The following is a 15,746-nucleotide window of genomic DNA, read 5'->3' as shown; positions in this document are numbered from 1 at the left end:
CTGCTGCGCTTTTCCAGCAACACATTTTCAGCTTTCAATTAAAATAGTTAGGCTAGTGAGATGATATCCTAGATTCCACCTTCTAAGAACTCAATGGGCTTTTAGGTTGTATTGATAGTTTGGAGCTCTTCATAAATTGCAGGTAATAGTTTGTTGCACCTGAGATTGATTTCACAGTCTTGTTTAAACTTGTTTGTGGTTCTGCAGACCTCACGTTCTCCAATATCAATATCTGCAGACCTCACGTTCTCCAATATCATACTTATTCACCACCTGAGCCCACAGCTCCTTTTAAGGCTAGATTACCAGAACCATATGCAAAATCCATTCAGCAAGTGAAAAATTTAAATCCAGTACTTAATCACATTGTGAGATGCTAACTTAAATATGTTACTGAAGTGATTTGGATACACACACTTGGACATTTGAACAACATGAAATCCGTTGCAACAACTGTATAAACAATGGTTGGGAATGCATTTTTATTTTTAGTATTTAAGTCAACTATTTTTAATATCAAGGTGAACTATGATTATGGAAATACTTTTCAAAATTAGACTGACCTTTAAGAGGTTTTTTTTTCTTGTCTACAACAGGAACAGGATTGGTTGAAACAGATTGTTCAGGCTCTGGTACCTCCTCTACTTCAGCATCTTTTTTCTTTTGCTCTTCATCTTCTTCCACCTTTCTTTGAAAATATTCACTACAAACAGCAAATTCAGAATTGTCACTATGCTCAATTAGCAAATCATTACCAACATACAATTGTAATAGTTTAAGACTAAAATTTTCAATTAGTGGCAATACATTTGTTGACTAAAGGGGCTGCAAAGTGGACTGAAATTTAATGGTTGATTGTCTATAGGGCTCCGAGATCGCAAGTTAAATACTGAAGAGACTAGTTCACTGTTTCTGCTAGACCAAACTGTAGCATAAACAAGATAAACTAATGATTGTGTTAAAACAAATGACACAATCACACTGTGCATAAAAAGATGAAGTATTGATTGGGTTAAAAAGGATAATTGAGTCATGTACTAACCAGTAAGAAAAGGATACAGTAAGGATTTACACACAATTACGTTAGACTGAAATAGGAAAGAAATAGCCTCACACGAAATCATAGAGTCATTACACTGCTGTAGATCACATGGCCTGTCAACACTATGTTGACTCTCTGTAAAGAATGCACTCAGTCCCATTCTCCTGTTTAATATCCATAACTTAGCAAGTCTCTCTATCTTTAGTACTGTGTCATAAAGTATGAATTGCTTCTTTCTATTCCTTCTGTTATGGCATGCATCTGAATTTACGAGTTGGGAGCAGAAGAGGGCCGCATGGCTCCTTGAACCAACTCCATCATTCAATTACAGCGTGGCTGATCTGATTTCTTCACATTCCCGCCTCACCTTGATAATCTTTCATCTTCACTCTTATCAAGAATTTATCTAACTCTGCCTTAAAAAAATTCAAAGATACTGCTTTCATCACATTTTAAGGCTGAGATTTCCAAAGACTCATGACCTTCTGAGAGGAAACATTTCTGCTCATCACTGTTTTAAATCCCTTATTTAGAAACAGTGAAACTTAGTTCTAAATTCTCCCACAAACTCTTTCCACATCCACCCCGTCAAGATGTCTAATGGGCTAAATTTTCCAGTGTTTTGTCAGTGTTTTTTGTCAGAGATTCATGGTGCGTCGACCACTCCTACAGATTTTTCTCCACAATCATCCACATGTCAGCTCTTTAATGATCCAACTGGCCTTGATAGCAAACAACTCAAGCAGTCATTCCTGTCATTGACGCCATGTTTAACTCCATCAGGCTTCACGTGCTGCAAGCCAGGAACTGCCCCTTTACAATGTGGTCCTGCACTTTTATCCTGAACACCATGATCGGGAAAGGTAGGTTGGCTCCTCCAGAGATCTGCAGGTGGTGAATGGGGTGATCGAACAAAGGGCAATGCTTTTTCCTTGAGCCCAGCAAAGAACGCCATGTCACTAGATGCACCCTGTCTGGTCAGAGATAGCAGCCCAGATCAATGAGTGTCCCAGGTTAAAAGAGATGCCAAGCAATGTCAAAAAAGGTTAATGACCTTCTGTATTCCAGAAGGCTAAGCACTACAAAATTACTCTCTGCGACCTCACCCCCACAGAGTTACTATTACTCACTGTAACACTGCCATGAAACACACCTTTTACCACGTTTCATGGGCTACAGTCTCACTATTGCATGGAGCACATCCACTTAATGGCTCTCTTGCACATCAACCTCCTGAACTACTTCTCGTTTCAGCCTTCTCCACAGCCAACACACTCACTGGGACAGCCCTATCATCTCTCCTGCACCAATTATCATCACTAATGCCTCTCACATTCATACTCACTTCCATCAAACTCACTCCCTCTCTCAATATCATTGCAAGAAAATATATGTCTCATAGCCAGACCAAGAGTCCTAAGATGGCTAATGAGGTTGATTCAGTGGCTACAAACATTATAACACTTAGAATATTTGTTGTCATGTTCAAGTTCTATTTATGTACTACTAGTATGTGTCATAGTTCGTCCTTTTCATCACTTCTGCTTCTCCTCTTCATTTTGTCATCATTGGGTCTCAAAATGCTGTATTTCTTCCCACAGACTCTGCCTCCATCTGGTTTGGTCCAGAGCGATGGTCTCCCAGGATTTGATGTCAATATTGCCATTTTTGATCATGTGCTGATGAAGCCAATCGGCTCAAAACATTAACTCTGTTGCTCTTCATAAATGATGTCAGATCTGCTTTGTTTCTCTAGCACTTGGTTTTTGTTTCAGATTTTCAGCATACACACCTTTTATGTTTATTGCTTTTCTTGTGTTGGCTTTCAGCATAACTCTGAAGCATTTATTGTGCATTCCTCTCTTCCATCTGCCCTGACTGAGTGGTGAGAAGAAGGCCTGCTTTGCAAGCCTGGTATCTGACATCTGAAGGGCATTTGCCCGAAATGTCGATTTTCCCGCTCCTTGGACGCTGCCTGACCTGCTGTGCTTTTCCAGCACCACTCTGATCTAAACATCTGAACTATATCACCAACCCACTGAAGTTGAAAGACAGCTGATTATAGCTTCGATGCTTATGGTACAGCAGTCTTCCCACACAAAACATAACTTACAGGCTCTGTGCAAGAAATTTTATTAGAGAAGTTTAAAAGAACAATACATTTGGAAGAACTAAAGCTGTACCTCAGAAATTTGTCCACTTGTTTCTGATTAGCTGGCAAAAGCCCTTTTAGTAGGGAATTCAATGGCTCATTAATCCATTCCAAGGCAAACTGGACACTGAGATTCTTTAGCTCAATTTCTTTATCCATGGTATCGAAGGTCGTGTAGTTAGGATCACAACAAGAATTAGACATTGTAGTAAAACAGATACTCTGAAAAGCAGATTGTGTTAGAACATATTTAATGCAGATATCTTGAGTAGTAATGATTTAAACTTGAGATGTCAGTATATCTCCTGTAAATGAGATGTTGCCTGACTTTGGTTTTAAAAAAGGTCTAGTCATGTTTGATGCAGTACATTGTTGTATGTATGCTAATCTTCAATGAAATCCAGATTATAAACATAAAGAAAAGTTCCTAGTCACCACATTGTTTTTGATATAGAACAAGGTGAAGTAGGCGTAATTCAGCTTTCACTATTATTTGCAGTATACAATATGAATGTGCTCAGATATGTTAAAATTCATTGAAAACCTCTGCAGGCAACTGCCATGAAATTATTATTTTTGGTCAAAGTTCCATGAAATAAAGAAGTTCTGCTCTTCAATGGTCAAGTAATAAATCAACTGCAAATTTGTTGAGCCCAAAAGCAAAACCAGCAGTAGCATTAAAGAGCTGACATAAAGGAACGAGAGAATAAACATTCTTTGAACGATGATAAATCTCCAGATATTAAAAAATCATGCTATAATAAATGAGATTACCTAACTCAAATATCTTAGTCAGATTTTACCATCTCAATATGGGAAACTCATGTTGGAAACCAGAAAATGGATGGACGGAACCATAAATGTACCAGTCAACTTCCACTGGCCACCAGTGAAAAGGTGTCAAATTATGAACCAATGTGTACTCAGGTGATGTCACATTTACTATTTTTAAATACCTGTCTCAATTTTCCTACATTTGCCAGCTTCAGTGAGGCAGATGGACTCCAGAAGCCTGTGTAAAACATGTTAGTCTGTTCTTGGAGAAGACTTCGGAGTTGGAAATACTTTAGAGAGAGTTTAAGAGTTATTGCCAAAATGGAATGTCATAATTAGATATTATATAATGTTTAAGTATGTTTTAACACATTGTCCCTAAAAGATAAGTGACCAGTAAATTGAGCAGTATATAAGTGTCCAGGCACATTACTTTGTTTCTGTTGTTATGAACCAGGCCAGACCGCCTCAAAATGTTTCAAGGAGATAGCCCAGGCCCTTTATATTTTTTCTTTTAGGCAGATGCATAGTGGATATTCCAGGAGTGATAAAGCTGGTCGAACTACTCAGCTTTAAACAAAACAGAATTTATATAAACACTATGGATAGAACACAAACAAAAATAAAACAGAATTTAGAATAACACTGTTCATTTGATAATCCAACCAACTCTGTCACAACTTAACCAAGGAGCTGTTCAAATCCATGCAACATCCAAAATGGCAAAAAGGTAAATTCAAACACTGGTTCTTATAAGCAGGAATGTTTTCAGAGAGAAAGTTCAGGCAAGACCTCTGTTGAAGCATGAAATCTCTTCACTGTAGCTGCTTCTTTAGGTCCCCAGCAGTTTTCTGACTGCTTACTAAAACAAATCAAACTAGAAAAAACCTGAACCGGGAGAACTGGGCACTGCCCTTTCATTGTAGAACGCTTTTAAAACAAAAAACTAAAGGCCTTCTTTCATTGTTGACTTGGGCAGTTGCTGTCAGCCATTTCAGCATTATTGTCTTTACAACCCCTTTTGAAAAAAAACCAAGGACAACGTAACTTTGTTAAAGGACTTTCTCAGTCAGACAATGTGCTTTTCTGCATTCAATGTGTATCAATGAGCAGATCTTCATGTGTCTGGATCCTGTGCTTTGATTTTCACACTGTTTAACAGTCCAGCCTTGGAAAAAAAACTTATTTTGTCAAAAGTTCATCTGTCGATTTTTTTACATAATGATCAGGTAGCTCAAAGAATTTAAAGGCTACATTATCTTGAGCTCTGGAGGACCTATGATAGTTTTGCAATGGATCTTGTCATGAATACTTGGCTGAGCTCCAATTCCCACAAATGGATTTAGCTCAGTGCAAATTAATTACATAATTGTGAATTGGACCATGAGCTTTGTTAGTTTAACAATGCTACGATCAGATAATAAATAATATATTTTTAAGAATTGTTTAATTTTTTAATTTGTTTTGACAGATCTGAGCACTTAAAAGGAGTGAGTTTTTTTAAGACTGAGGTCTAATGGTTGTGTGTTTCATTGTCAGCTTTGAGTTTCTAAGATGACCAACATTTTCAGTGGAAATTGAATAGATGTTTGTTCATTCATTTACTGCATAAGCATTTCAAAGTCTTTCAATGCCGTTTTCTGGCTTTTGAGTTCTGTTCATTGTGATACTAGATAAGCAGATATGTATGGAAGCAACAAAGGGACATATTGAATATGGAGCTAGCATGAAAGATCTGAGGGAGTGCAGAGGGTATGGAGGAAGTGCAGTTAGCTGTCAAGAGAACAAACATTTAATAGATTTTTCAGATAAAGGACAGGTGCAATTTAGAACATATATTTAATGTGTAACTCATACAGTTTATCTGGTCTATCTGCCTACACAATGTTCCTGAAGGCAAATAATTAATAGGCTGTCCATGGGAGGCATATTCAATTCAAAATCATATAGATGGACTGTGAGGACAGGAAGGCCACTATAAGTGCCCAAATCTCAGGGTAATAGGGAGCTCTCCAGACATTAGATTGCACCAGTAGTGGATCTCAAGATACAGTCACTTTCTGAACTCATCAAATAAACTTTATCTATCATTATGGAGGGTGAAATCTCCACAAGGATGGCCAGGAGCTGAAGGTTCAACATCGCGAGAATGTTTGGAGGTGGGAGTGTGTGAGATAGAACACTCAATGCACACATTTCAAAATCACAACCCCATCTTCAAAGCTACCTTCACAAACCCAATAGAATTTCACACTATCATTCTGAAATCTAAGTTCTAGCGAACTATTCATGGGACCAAATTTGAACATTCATTCCTTATTAGTTCAACCTCACTGCTACTGTATTTCTATTAAATCATAATGAATTAGACAGTGAATGTATAAAGCAATTAATATCGCAGAAGGATGCATGCTATAAATGCTGTTTTACTTACCGCACTTCTATATTTATACTAAGACAACAATTTATTCACAAACCAAAAGCTGAATGCGTATGTTTGTTGTAGGACTAATGATAATTGTCTAATTGTAGTACACTATAGCTAGCCTAACTTTCCTGTCTTTCAAAGATAGGAAGCACCCTGTTCTCAAATTATTGCATTCAATAATCGCAACTGAATCAAAAAAGGGAAGTGATGGTCAGAATAACCTACTAGCAGGAGGGATGGAATGGGCCAAAATTTGATGTCAAAATTATGGAAGGCTAATGATGCTCACCATTATTAATGTATAAATAGTACAGCAAGTTTAGCTAAGTGGCAGATGCATGATTGAATACAGATATCCAAATGTAGCTATTGAATTTATTTACTTTGCTATGAGATTAATGAAATGGCATTTTGCAGCCGGCTTATCAAGATGCATTGACTGGCATTATGCTGTAAGATAAAAGCAGAATATGCTACAAATACTCAGTTGGTCAGGCAGCATCTGTGTAGATAGAAAGAGTTAACATTTAGATCAATAACACTTCTTTAGAATTAAGGAAACATAGGAATATAATAGGTTCTGGCCAAGTGAAGAAAGCAAAATTGCTTCTAACTGAGGGGTGAATGACTGGTTTGCAGCTGTTCAAATAAAAAGGAAGAAACTAGAAGAAAACAGAACCAGCAAAAAAAACCGCAACAAAATGGGGGCAAAAAAAGAGGATCAAGATTGGTTGAACTCAAAGTTTAAAAAACAGAAGGCTGCAGATTGTCAGACTGAAAGATGAGAGGCTGTTCCATGAGGTCTGTTGAGTTTCAATGAAATGCTCTAGCAGGCTAAGGAGATAATGGTCCGGAGGTTTGGAGTGTGAGTTGGGGCGGGGGAGGGGGGGGGGGGGGTGGGGGAGTTGCAACATTGAAATGACAAGCTACAGGAGGCTCAGTGTTATCTCTCCTCACTGAAAAAAGGTGTTACACCAAATGGTTGCCCAGTCTCCATTTGATCTCCGTCATGTCGATAGATGTTGTTTTCTCACAACTGATACAAACTTAGCTCACCACAAAAAGTTGATTTTTAAAAAAATCCAAGGGGCGATGTGTGTAACACTGATAAGGCCAGCATTTGCTACATTAATTTAATGCCCCATTAGAAGGTAGGGGTGAGCAGCCTTCTTGAGCCATTGCAATCAATATACTGTAGCTGCTGTTAGCATGGAAGATTCAGGTCGTACACCTTGGTACAAGGAACATGGAAAAACCGTATAAAAGAAAGAGTACTATTCTAAAAGGTTATGTATGAGCATAGAGACCTGGTTTTGTCAGGTGGCAGGACAGGGACTCTAGGGGCAGAGCACAATAGCAGAGAGATTGAGATGAACTAATAAAGGACACAGGTTAGACTGAAGCACTGAGTATAATTCTAGGTGTCACACAATAAAAAAAGGATGTGACTGGATTCAAGAGAATGCAGAAAAATGGTCCCAGGAATGAAGAAAGATTTGAAAAGTTTGGATTATTTTCCTTGGAGAGAAGGCAAGGAGTAGATTTAAATAATTTTCAAAATCTCAAGGGGGCTAGACAGAGTAGAAAAGCAGTAAGTATTCTGACTCAAAAAAAAAAGGGATTGAGAACCTGAAGATACAGATTTAAAGTGTCTTGCAAGAGAAGCAAATGTGAGGTGAGGTGAGAGAAACCATCTTCTCCCAGTCAGTAGAAAGGGTTTGGAATGCACTGCATGTAAGCATGAAGAAAGCAAAAGCTTCTACAAAACCCAAACTTATTTTGTTTCAGGGTCCACTAAGGACCCCATTTCTTCAGGAGTCCTGAAGCATGCTCCGAATGTGTGCTTAACAGATTGTGTGTGCTTCGTGCCATTTCATTTAAACATTTTAAGATATTCGCCATCCAAGTCATCTGAAGTGCACCTGAGTTTGCAGAGTGTATAAAGAGAAGTCATGGGACTTGGCTGACACAAATACTAGACCACAGAACCCAGTACAAAAATAAACGTAAGTCATGTGACAACATTGGAAGTTAGGTGATCCGAAAGATTATGAAGAACAGGCAGGAAAATGGAGGCTGAGATGAAATCTAACCTCTGACCAGTTCTTGTAGCTGCAGTGTTTCTAATGGTCAGTCCAGTTCAGTTTCAGATTAATCTAACCCTCAGGATATTGATGTGTGGGAATTCAGTGACGGCAATGCCATCAAACATCAAGGGATAATGGTTAGATTCTCTCTTGTTGGAGTTGATCATTGGTTGACACTTGTGTGATGCGAACATTATTTCCCAGTTGCCACCCTAAATCTGGATATTGTCCAGGTCTTGCTGCACATGAACAAGGACAGCTTCGGTGTCTGAGGAATCACAAATTATGCTGCACATTGTGCAGTCATCAGCTACATCCTGAATTCTGACCTTGTGATGAAGGGAAGGTCATTAATGAAGCAGATGAAGATAGTTGGACTGTGGGAGACACTACCCTGAGGAACTCCTGCACAAATATCCCAGAGCTGATATGAATGACCTCTAACAACAACATCCATTTTCGTTTTGTACCATGTACGATTCCAGCAGTGCAAACTTTTCGTTTTGATTGCCATCGACTCCAGTTTTGCTGGGACTCCTTAGTATCACATTTGGTCAAATGCAGCCTTGATGTCAAAGGCAGTTACTCACACTTCAACTCTGGAATTCAACGATTTTTGTAAGTGACTGAACTTGACGTACTGTCAGCAGATATAGGCAACACAGCTGAGGAAGGATTTGTGGCTTTGCAATGAGTACAATGAAGGTTTACAAGAATGATACCTAGATTTCAGGGGTTAATTTATTAGGAAAGATTATACAAATGAAACCTGTATGATGTCATTGAATGATAGAACAGGCTCAAGGGGCTGAATAGCCTACTTATGTTTCTAAAGATATTGACATCAGGAGCTGGATGTCCTTGGCAGAACTCAAACTGAGCACTATTGAGCATATTATTGTTAAGAATTGCTTGGTGGTACTGTTAACGACACCTTCCGTCCCTTTACTGATGATGGACAGTTGACTGATGGGCTGGTAAATGGCTGGTTGGATTTGTCCTGTGTTTTATTTACAAGACATACTGGTGGTGTTATACATCAGCTGGCTGACGATCATGACCAGAGCTCAGGACAAGAGGAAGACATTAGCAACAACTTAATTACATAATTTTTGAGGATGTAATAATGTTTGTGCTGATTTTGTGGAAGCTTCTTGAAAGCTGGTCATTTTCCTTGCTGTAAAATCCAAAAATACTGGGTACCAAGCAGATGGGTAACTTCCAGACACATGCATTTGGTGCACCTTGTGATTTCAGGCTTTAATCCTTTTTTTTTAAACAAATGTACTTAGGATTTAAATTGTATATTTAAATGTTAGTTCAAGATTAATAATTTTATTTGCCACTCTGCAGCTTTTGCTGAAATTACATTCTAAATGTCTTATATTAAAGGCATACAAACTGTATGCATTCCAATGAGATGCTAAATAATCACAATATTCTTTATAGTTGCTGATGGATAATGGGTCAAATTATGTAATTTTCATATGCTTCTTATTCACTTTGATAGTTTTTAATAAAAATGCTTCCAAAACCTCATTGTTTAGAAAGTAATTTTCTTTAAAAAATGTATCTATGAGTTTTTATCAACCAACACACACGAGATGAAGAAGTGAAGAAGGTAAGTGTTAATTTAGAAAAAACATATGGACATTTACTAAAAGCAACAGAGATTAGACTGTTTCTTTAATGAGACTTTTCAAATAATCAATGATATTTTAAGGAGAGGTCCAAGGGGGAATTGTTTTAACAGCAATAATGGAAATGATCAGGACATTGCAGAAAACACTGATATTTCACGTCCTTTCAAACAGACTGAGGTGCTGGCATTTAATATAAGTAAGGTCTTAAGGGGAAATGAGTTTCAGGCAGCAGATAGATTTGTAACAGCAGGATGTCATGAGGAAACTGTAAATTGTGAAATATATTTATCTGACAAAGAACTTAAAGCAGATGATTAAAATTAAGATACAGGAGCATGTAGAGATTACATAGTTTATGTATGTATTAAACCTAAACTGGCTGTTAAAATTATTCCATACTACATCAGTGGTCTCAATGGATGTTTCTGCAACCTATTAATATTCACCTAGGTGTGCACACTGGAATTCTGATGGAAGATCAATACCCAAAATAATGACTTCCTTTTTCCAATGTTGATGGACTTACTAACTGAAATCTTCTGCTTCTGCAATCATCTGTCTGTGATTTCCCATTTAATAGGTAGGATTTAGTTAGATGTAGAGATCACAAGCAGAAGATCCAACCACCAAATTTCTCTGCCCTTTATTTGCAGACAATCAGATTTAAATAGATCAAGCACCAACAGATGTTAATGATTTGAAGCCATTTTCAAGTAAAGACTACATCCTGAGGTGACTCAGCTATTCCAGCAGAACACAGCTGTAATTCTGATGGAAGTCTAATGGAACAGGCACAAATCTGATTATACTGAATCACTATCTTCAAAGGATGGTAGGCTGTATAACACTGAATAAGCAGGCCAGAGGTTATGCGCTAGATCTTTCTGAAGTGATCAGTTTACTCAGGAACCAAGTACAGCATGAGATATTGTTCCAGGACTTTCATTCCAATCACAATATCTGATGTTACAGGATTAATCTGCAATTGGGAGGGTAGATAGAAAAGTAGAATTAACAGTAGAATTCAGGATCAGGACCGTATCAGATGGGTAAATGAGCTCGAAGAGCTAAATGGTTTACTCTTGCTCCCAACTGCTACTTAACTGTTCCTATCTATCCTGCACTCCAGGCGTGGCCAATGCCATTGTAGCTGTGGGCATCTTGGGACCATATGAACAGGAGTAGGCCATTCAGTCCTTCAACTCTGTTCCATCATTCAATGAAATTGTGATTGGTCTGTGGCCTACGTCTATATATATGCTTTTGGTCCATATCTCCTAATACCTTGGCATAACAAAAATGTATCTATCTTGGATTTAAAATCAAGCATCCACTGCCATTTGTGGATGTGAGTTCCAAACATCTACTGCCCTTGGCATGTAGAAGTGCTTCCTAATCCTCTGAGGAAGGGTCACTTGACCCAAAACATAACTCTGATTTCTCTTTACAGATACTGTCCTATCTATTGAGCTTTTCCAGCGATCTCTATTTTTTACTTCTGAATGGTCTGTAAGACTACACTACCTGATCCTATAATTCCCAACCAGTGGAAATTGTTTATCTATATCTACTGACTTTTCCAGTTAATAACTTTAAGGTTTCAATTAGATCATCTCTTAACCTTCTAAATTATAGAGAAAATAGGCTTAATTTGTCCAATATTTCCTCATAAGTTAACCCCTAAAGTCCAGGTATCATTCTTGAAAACCTACATTGTATTCCCTCCAAGGCTGATATGCCCTTCCTAAGGTGTGGTGCCAAGATCTGCTCACAATACTCCAAGTGCACCTCTTTGCGACATTTTAAACAGGTATGCGCTTGAACCTCCAAGTCCTTTTGGACATCCACTGTATTCATTTTAGCTTCTTGTAATTTTCATACAGTCCGATCAGTTTCTCCATGATCTGTGGTTCACAGTCTCACATAGGAATCATAATCTATTGCCTGGATTCAGGAAATGTTGAAAATTAAGGTCAGAAGGTCTACCTGTGACCTCTATGCTATCTCCAGACCAACTAATGTCCCCACCATCAGCATAAAGCCACTCAAACCCTCCAGCCAAACTCAGGTCTACCCAAGGGTCTTCATAACATCCATGTCAAATTATAGCACTTCAATGGCTATTCACCTAGTATACCTGCACAAAACTAATGTAGGACAAATGTAGGACTGATTAAGAAACACATTCATAATTTTCTGGACATGCTATCACTAAAACCCAACTGAAATTGTATTTATTAAAATCTTTCAAGTATCATTAACGGAAGACGTGTACTTGACTCAGCTTAATCCTGTGCAAATAAACATTGAGCCAAAAAATCAAAAGTGATCACACAAAATGTTTTATGACAACACTAAGTTTTCAATCAAGCAGTTTTCTCTGAACCTGTACCTACAAAGCTAATCCACTGTAAATCTTCATAAATTCCAAAACAAATCCAGTAACCAGTACTCACTGTTGCCAATTGCTCAGTCAGCTTTCATGTTACTCCTGATATGGAGATGCCGGTGTTGGACCGGGGTGTACAAAGTTAAACATCACAGAACACCAGGTTATAGTCCAACAGGTTTAATTGGAAGCACTAGCTTTTGGAGTGCTGCTCCTTCACCAGGTGATTGTGATTCCAATTAAACATGTTGGACTATAAACTGGTGTTGTGTGATTTTTAACCATGTTACTCCTGTCTCTTTGACTCCATAACCTTGCTCACATTATGCAGCACACTGTCAAATTCCTTTTGGAAGTTTTTGTACAGCATATCAATGGCTTTTCTGACACTAACTTTCTTTAATCTCACCAAAAAAACTCAAACAAATTATTCAACATAATTTGGATTTAACAAATCAACGTTGGCTTTCCTTAGTTAACTGCATTTGTCCAAGTGACTATAAATTTTGTCCCAAATTAAGATTTCTGTAAACTTCTCCACCACAATCCTGAAGCCATCTTACAACAATGTCCTCACACTATGATGACTGACCTCCAAAACCCACAACCATCTTCAGGTATACTTTAGCCTGTGGAAAGTTTTATCCTTGATTTTCATTGACTTGATGCCATGCTCGTTAAAATGCTCTCTTCATATCAAGAAAAGTCATTCCTGCCTTACCTTACATTGAGTGGACCAGTGAAGGGAAGGGAGGAAAGAAACAAACTTAGGAGCTTTTGTTCTCCATCATGCCATACTCAAAGTAGCACTGGCACAGGTAGGTCTAGTACCACTGGACATTTATACTGAAACTAATGAAGCAAGACTAAAGTAGGATTGGATCAGAAAATTGAAAGTGTTGGTTATTCTTTGTAAAGTTTACAATGGTTCTTGACCAGAATAACACAGAAGTAAAAGTGAACTAAAATGTATAGATTTAAAAATGTATATAAAATGAATGGGAAAACTAAATTTATAAAACTGAATATATATGAATGCAATCGTTGAAGACTACCATCACAATACTGCAGAATTATTTCGTAATTGCTCTTCAAAAGAGCATCTCACCTGTATCAATATCCTGTCTTCTCCCTATAATCTTTGTAAAGAAACACCAAATTCCTTTTTGAATGTCTTAAACAAACCTGGAATCCATCATACTCTCAAGCATTTATAAAGTTAGATGAATATCATAATAATATAAAACATCACATATGTTTTTTTAATAAAAATCTTATTACAAGGCAATTATGAACATCGACAATCAAAAATAAAATGTCAATATCACAGGTAAACTAAAACATCAACATGTTACAAGATCCAGTCAAACCTTCTCCAAATTCTTAATAGTGCATAATACTTCCACTTGGACTGTTTGTTGGCCTGCTGAATCCAGTTTCTCTTTTCCAACAATCCTGCTTATTGCAGCTGGCTTTGCAAAGCTAGCAAAGTAATTTGCCTGTTAAAATAAGAAAATTACAAATTTCCATACAGATCTAAAAGATGTGCACAATTACCAATATTACAACATAATGCAATTATCTCTCAAAGAACAAAAAAGGCTATCTTGCTACTATTTAATTTGCATCTTTACAACTTCATTAGCTGTACACTTTTTAAGAAACAGAAAATTCTTATTTCAACACCATTAATGAAGGAACTAGCAATTACAGGAACATCAGATCTAGAGCAAATGGACCTTAGTCAAATACATTTGCATTTAAAAACTGTTCTGCTGTGATAGTTAAACTGTCAGTTTACATTGGGTATACTTATTTGTAGCAATAACTACAATTTTTGCAGTTTGGTGTAGCACAAGATGTGTTTGAACAAACATTTTAAATACCAGCATTCTCCTGCTACATGGTCGTTTGCCACTGAGGAAATTACTATACATGATAAACCATACAAAGATTTGTAATTTGCCTTTTCTCAGTGACTGGGCAGAATCTTAGAGGCCTGAACAACCTGAACTGTGGCAAATATGACAGAATTGCATGCAAACTCCATTGAGGCCCATCTAGACACTGGCAATAACTCATTGCATCTTTTAAGTAAGATGTGGAGGTTGAAGGGAGTTGTCTATCAAGGAAGATTATTGCACATTAATATGTCGTGTGCCTTCCTAATGCCTGCAGCAAGGAAACTGGATGCTGAAACTTCTTGAAATGGACATCAGATTGAGTATCTGATGACTTCAGATTACAGATACTGAGGACTGATGAAAGGTTCTAACCTGAACCATTGACTCCCTGCATCTCTAATGCTGCTTGATCTGCTGGGCATTTCCAGCTCCACACTTAATCGATTTCAGATTGCAACAAATGCTGGAGATCATAGCTGGTCAGACAGCATCCATGGAGAGAAAGAGAGCTAACATTTCAAGTCCAGATGACTCTTCATCAGAGCTGAAGTGGTATATTGGGGACAGACTTCAGATTGCTGCTGGCTGTGAACAGCTTCCATGTTGCTGACCTCACAATAGCATCTCATAGCACTAGCCACACACATCTCTTGTGCACAGATATGGGCATCTGATCTTTAGAATCCTCATGGCATCTCTCTGATCCAGTTACGTGACATACAGGAAACACCGGTCTGCAGTGCAGGATGCACTGATGACTAGCATTGAAAGGCTGCTGCGAGGATCTTTGAACTCAGAGGCTGACATCCACTCATAGATTTGACCAATGTTCATCTCAGAGCTGCTTTCTCAAGGCGGGTGGGGGGAATCCGTGTATGACCAAACCGAGCGTGATCTCTGTATTCCCAGCTGGAGGAATGGGGAAAACATTGGCAGGTGCAGAGTCGTGTAGATGGACTGGTGGACGTCCTGCTGCTGTATGTTTGCTGTATAAGCTGCTGGTACATGGGCAGCATGTGAGATTGACGTAGCTTGGTCAGTATAGTAAGTTCTTCTAGGAGAAAGTGAGGACTGCAGATGCTGGAGATCAGAGCTGAAAATGTGTTGCTGGAAAAGAGCAGGCAGCATCCAAGGAGTAGGAGAGTGAGGTTGGGGTTGGAAAGGAGGGAGTGGAGGGCTGCACATTCCGAGGGTGAGAGGTTGGAGTGAGAGGGGTGGAGAGGTTGAGGCGGTTAATGTCGCGGTGGCAGTTGGCTATGAAGAGATCGAGGGCAGGTAAGAGGCCAGCACGGGGTGTCCAGGTGGATGGGGTGTGTTGGAGGCAGGA

General features: G+C 38.3%; 1 protein-coding gene across 4 annotated transcripts in view; it reads right to left on the bottom strand.

Moving 5' to 3' along the window:
* eno4 (enolase 4) overlaps positions 1 to 15,746 on the bottom strand; it is a 48,400-nt gene that overhangs the window by 30,963 nt on the left and 1,691 nt on the right. For 3 of the 4 annotated variants that reach the window (XM_043712824.1, XM_043712822.1, XM_043712823.1), the window contains exons 2-4: positions 13,886 to 14,014; positions 3,226 to 3,416; positions 564 to 703 (exon numbers count right to left, since the gene is read on the bottom strand). In XM_043712824.1, coding sequence (XP_043568759.1) covers positions 564 to 703; positions 3,226 to 3,416; positions 13,886 to 14,014 — 460 coding nt within the window. Of the gene's footprint in view, positions 1 to 563; positions 704 to 3,225; positions 3,417 to 12,582; positions 12,668 to 13,885; positions 14,015 to 15,746 lie in introns of those variants that run through there. The other variant, XM_043712825.1, reaches the window with a different exon arrangement.

Source organism: Chiloscyllium plagiosum, chromosome 22 (assembly GCF_004010195.1).
Source record: "Chiloscyllium plagiosum isolate BGI_BamShark_2017 chromosome 22, ASM401019v2, whole genome shotgun sequence".
Classification (NCBI taxonomy): Eukaryota; Metazoa; Chordata; class Chondrichthyes; order Orectolobiformes; family Hemiscylliidae; genus Chiloscyllium; species Chiloscyllium plagiosum.
Note: the sequence above shows the minus strand (reverse complement) of the source record. Positions and strands in the feature narration are given on the sequence as shown.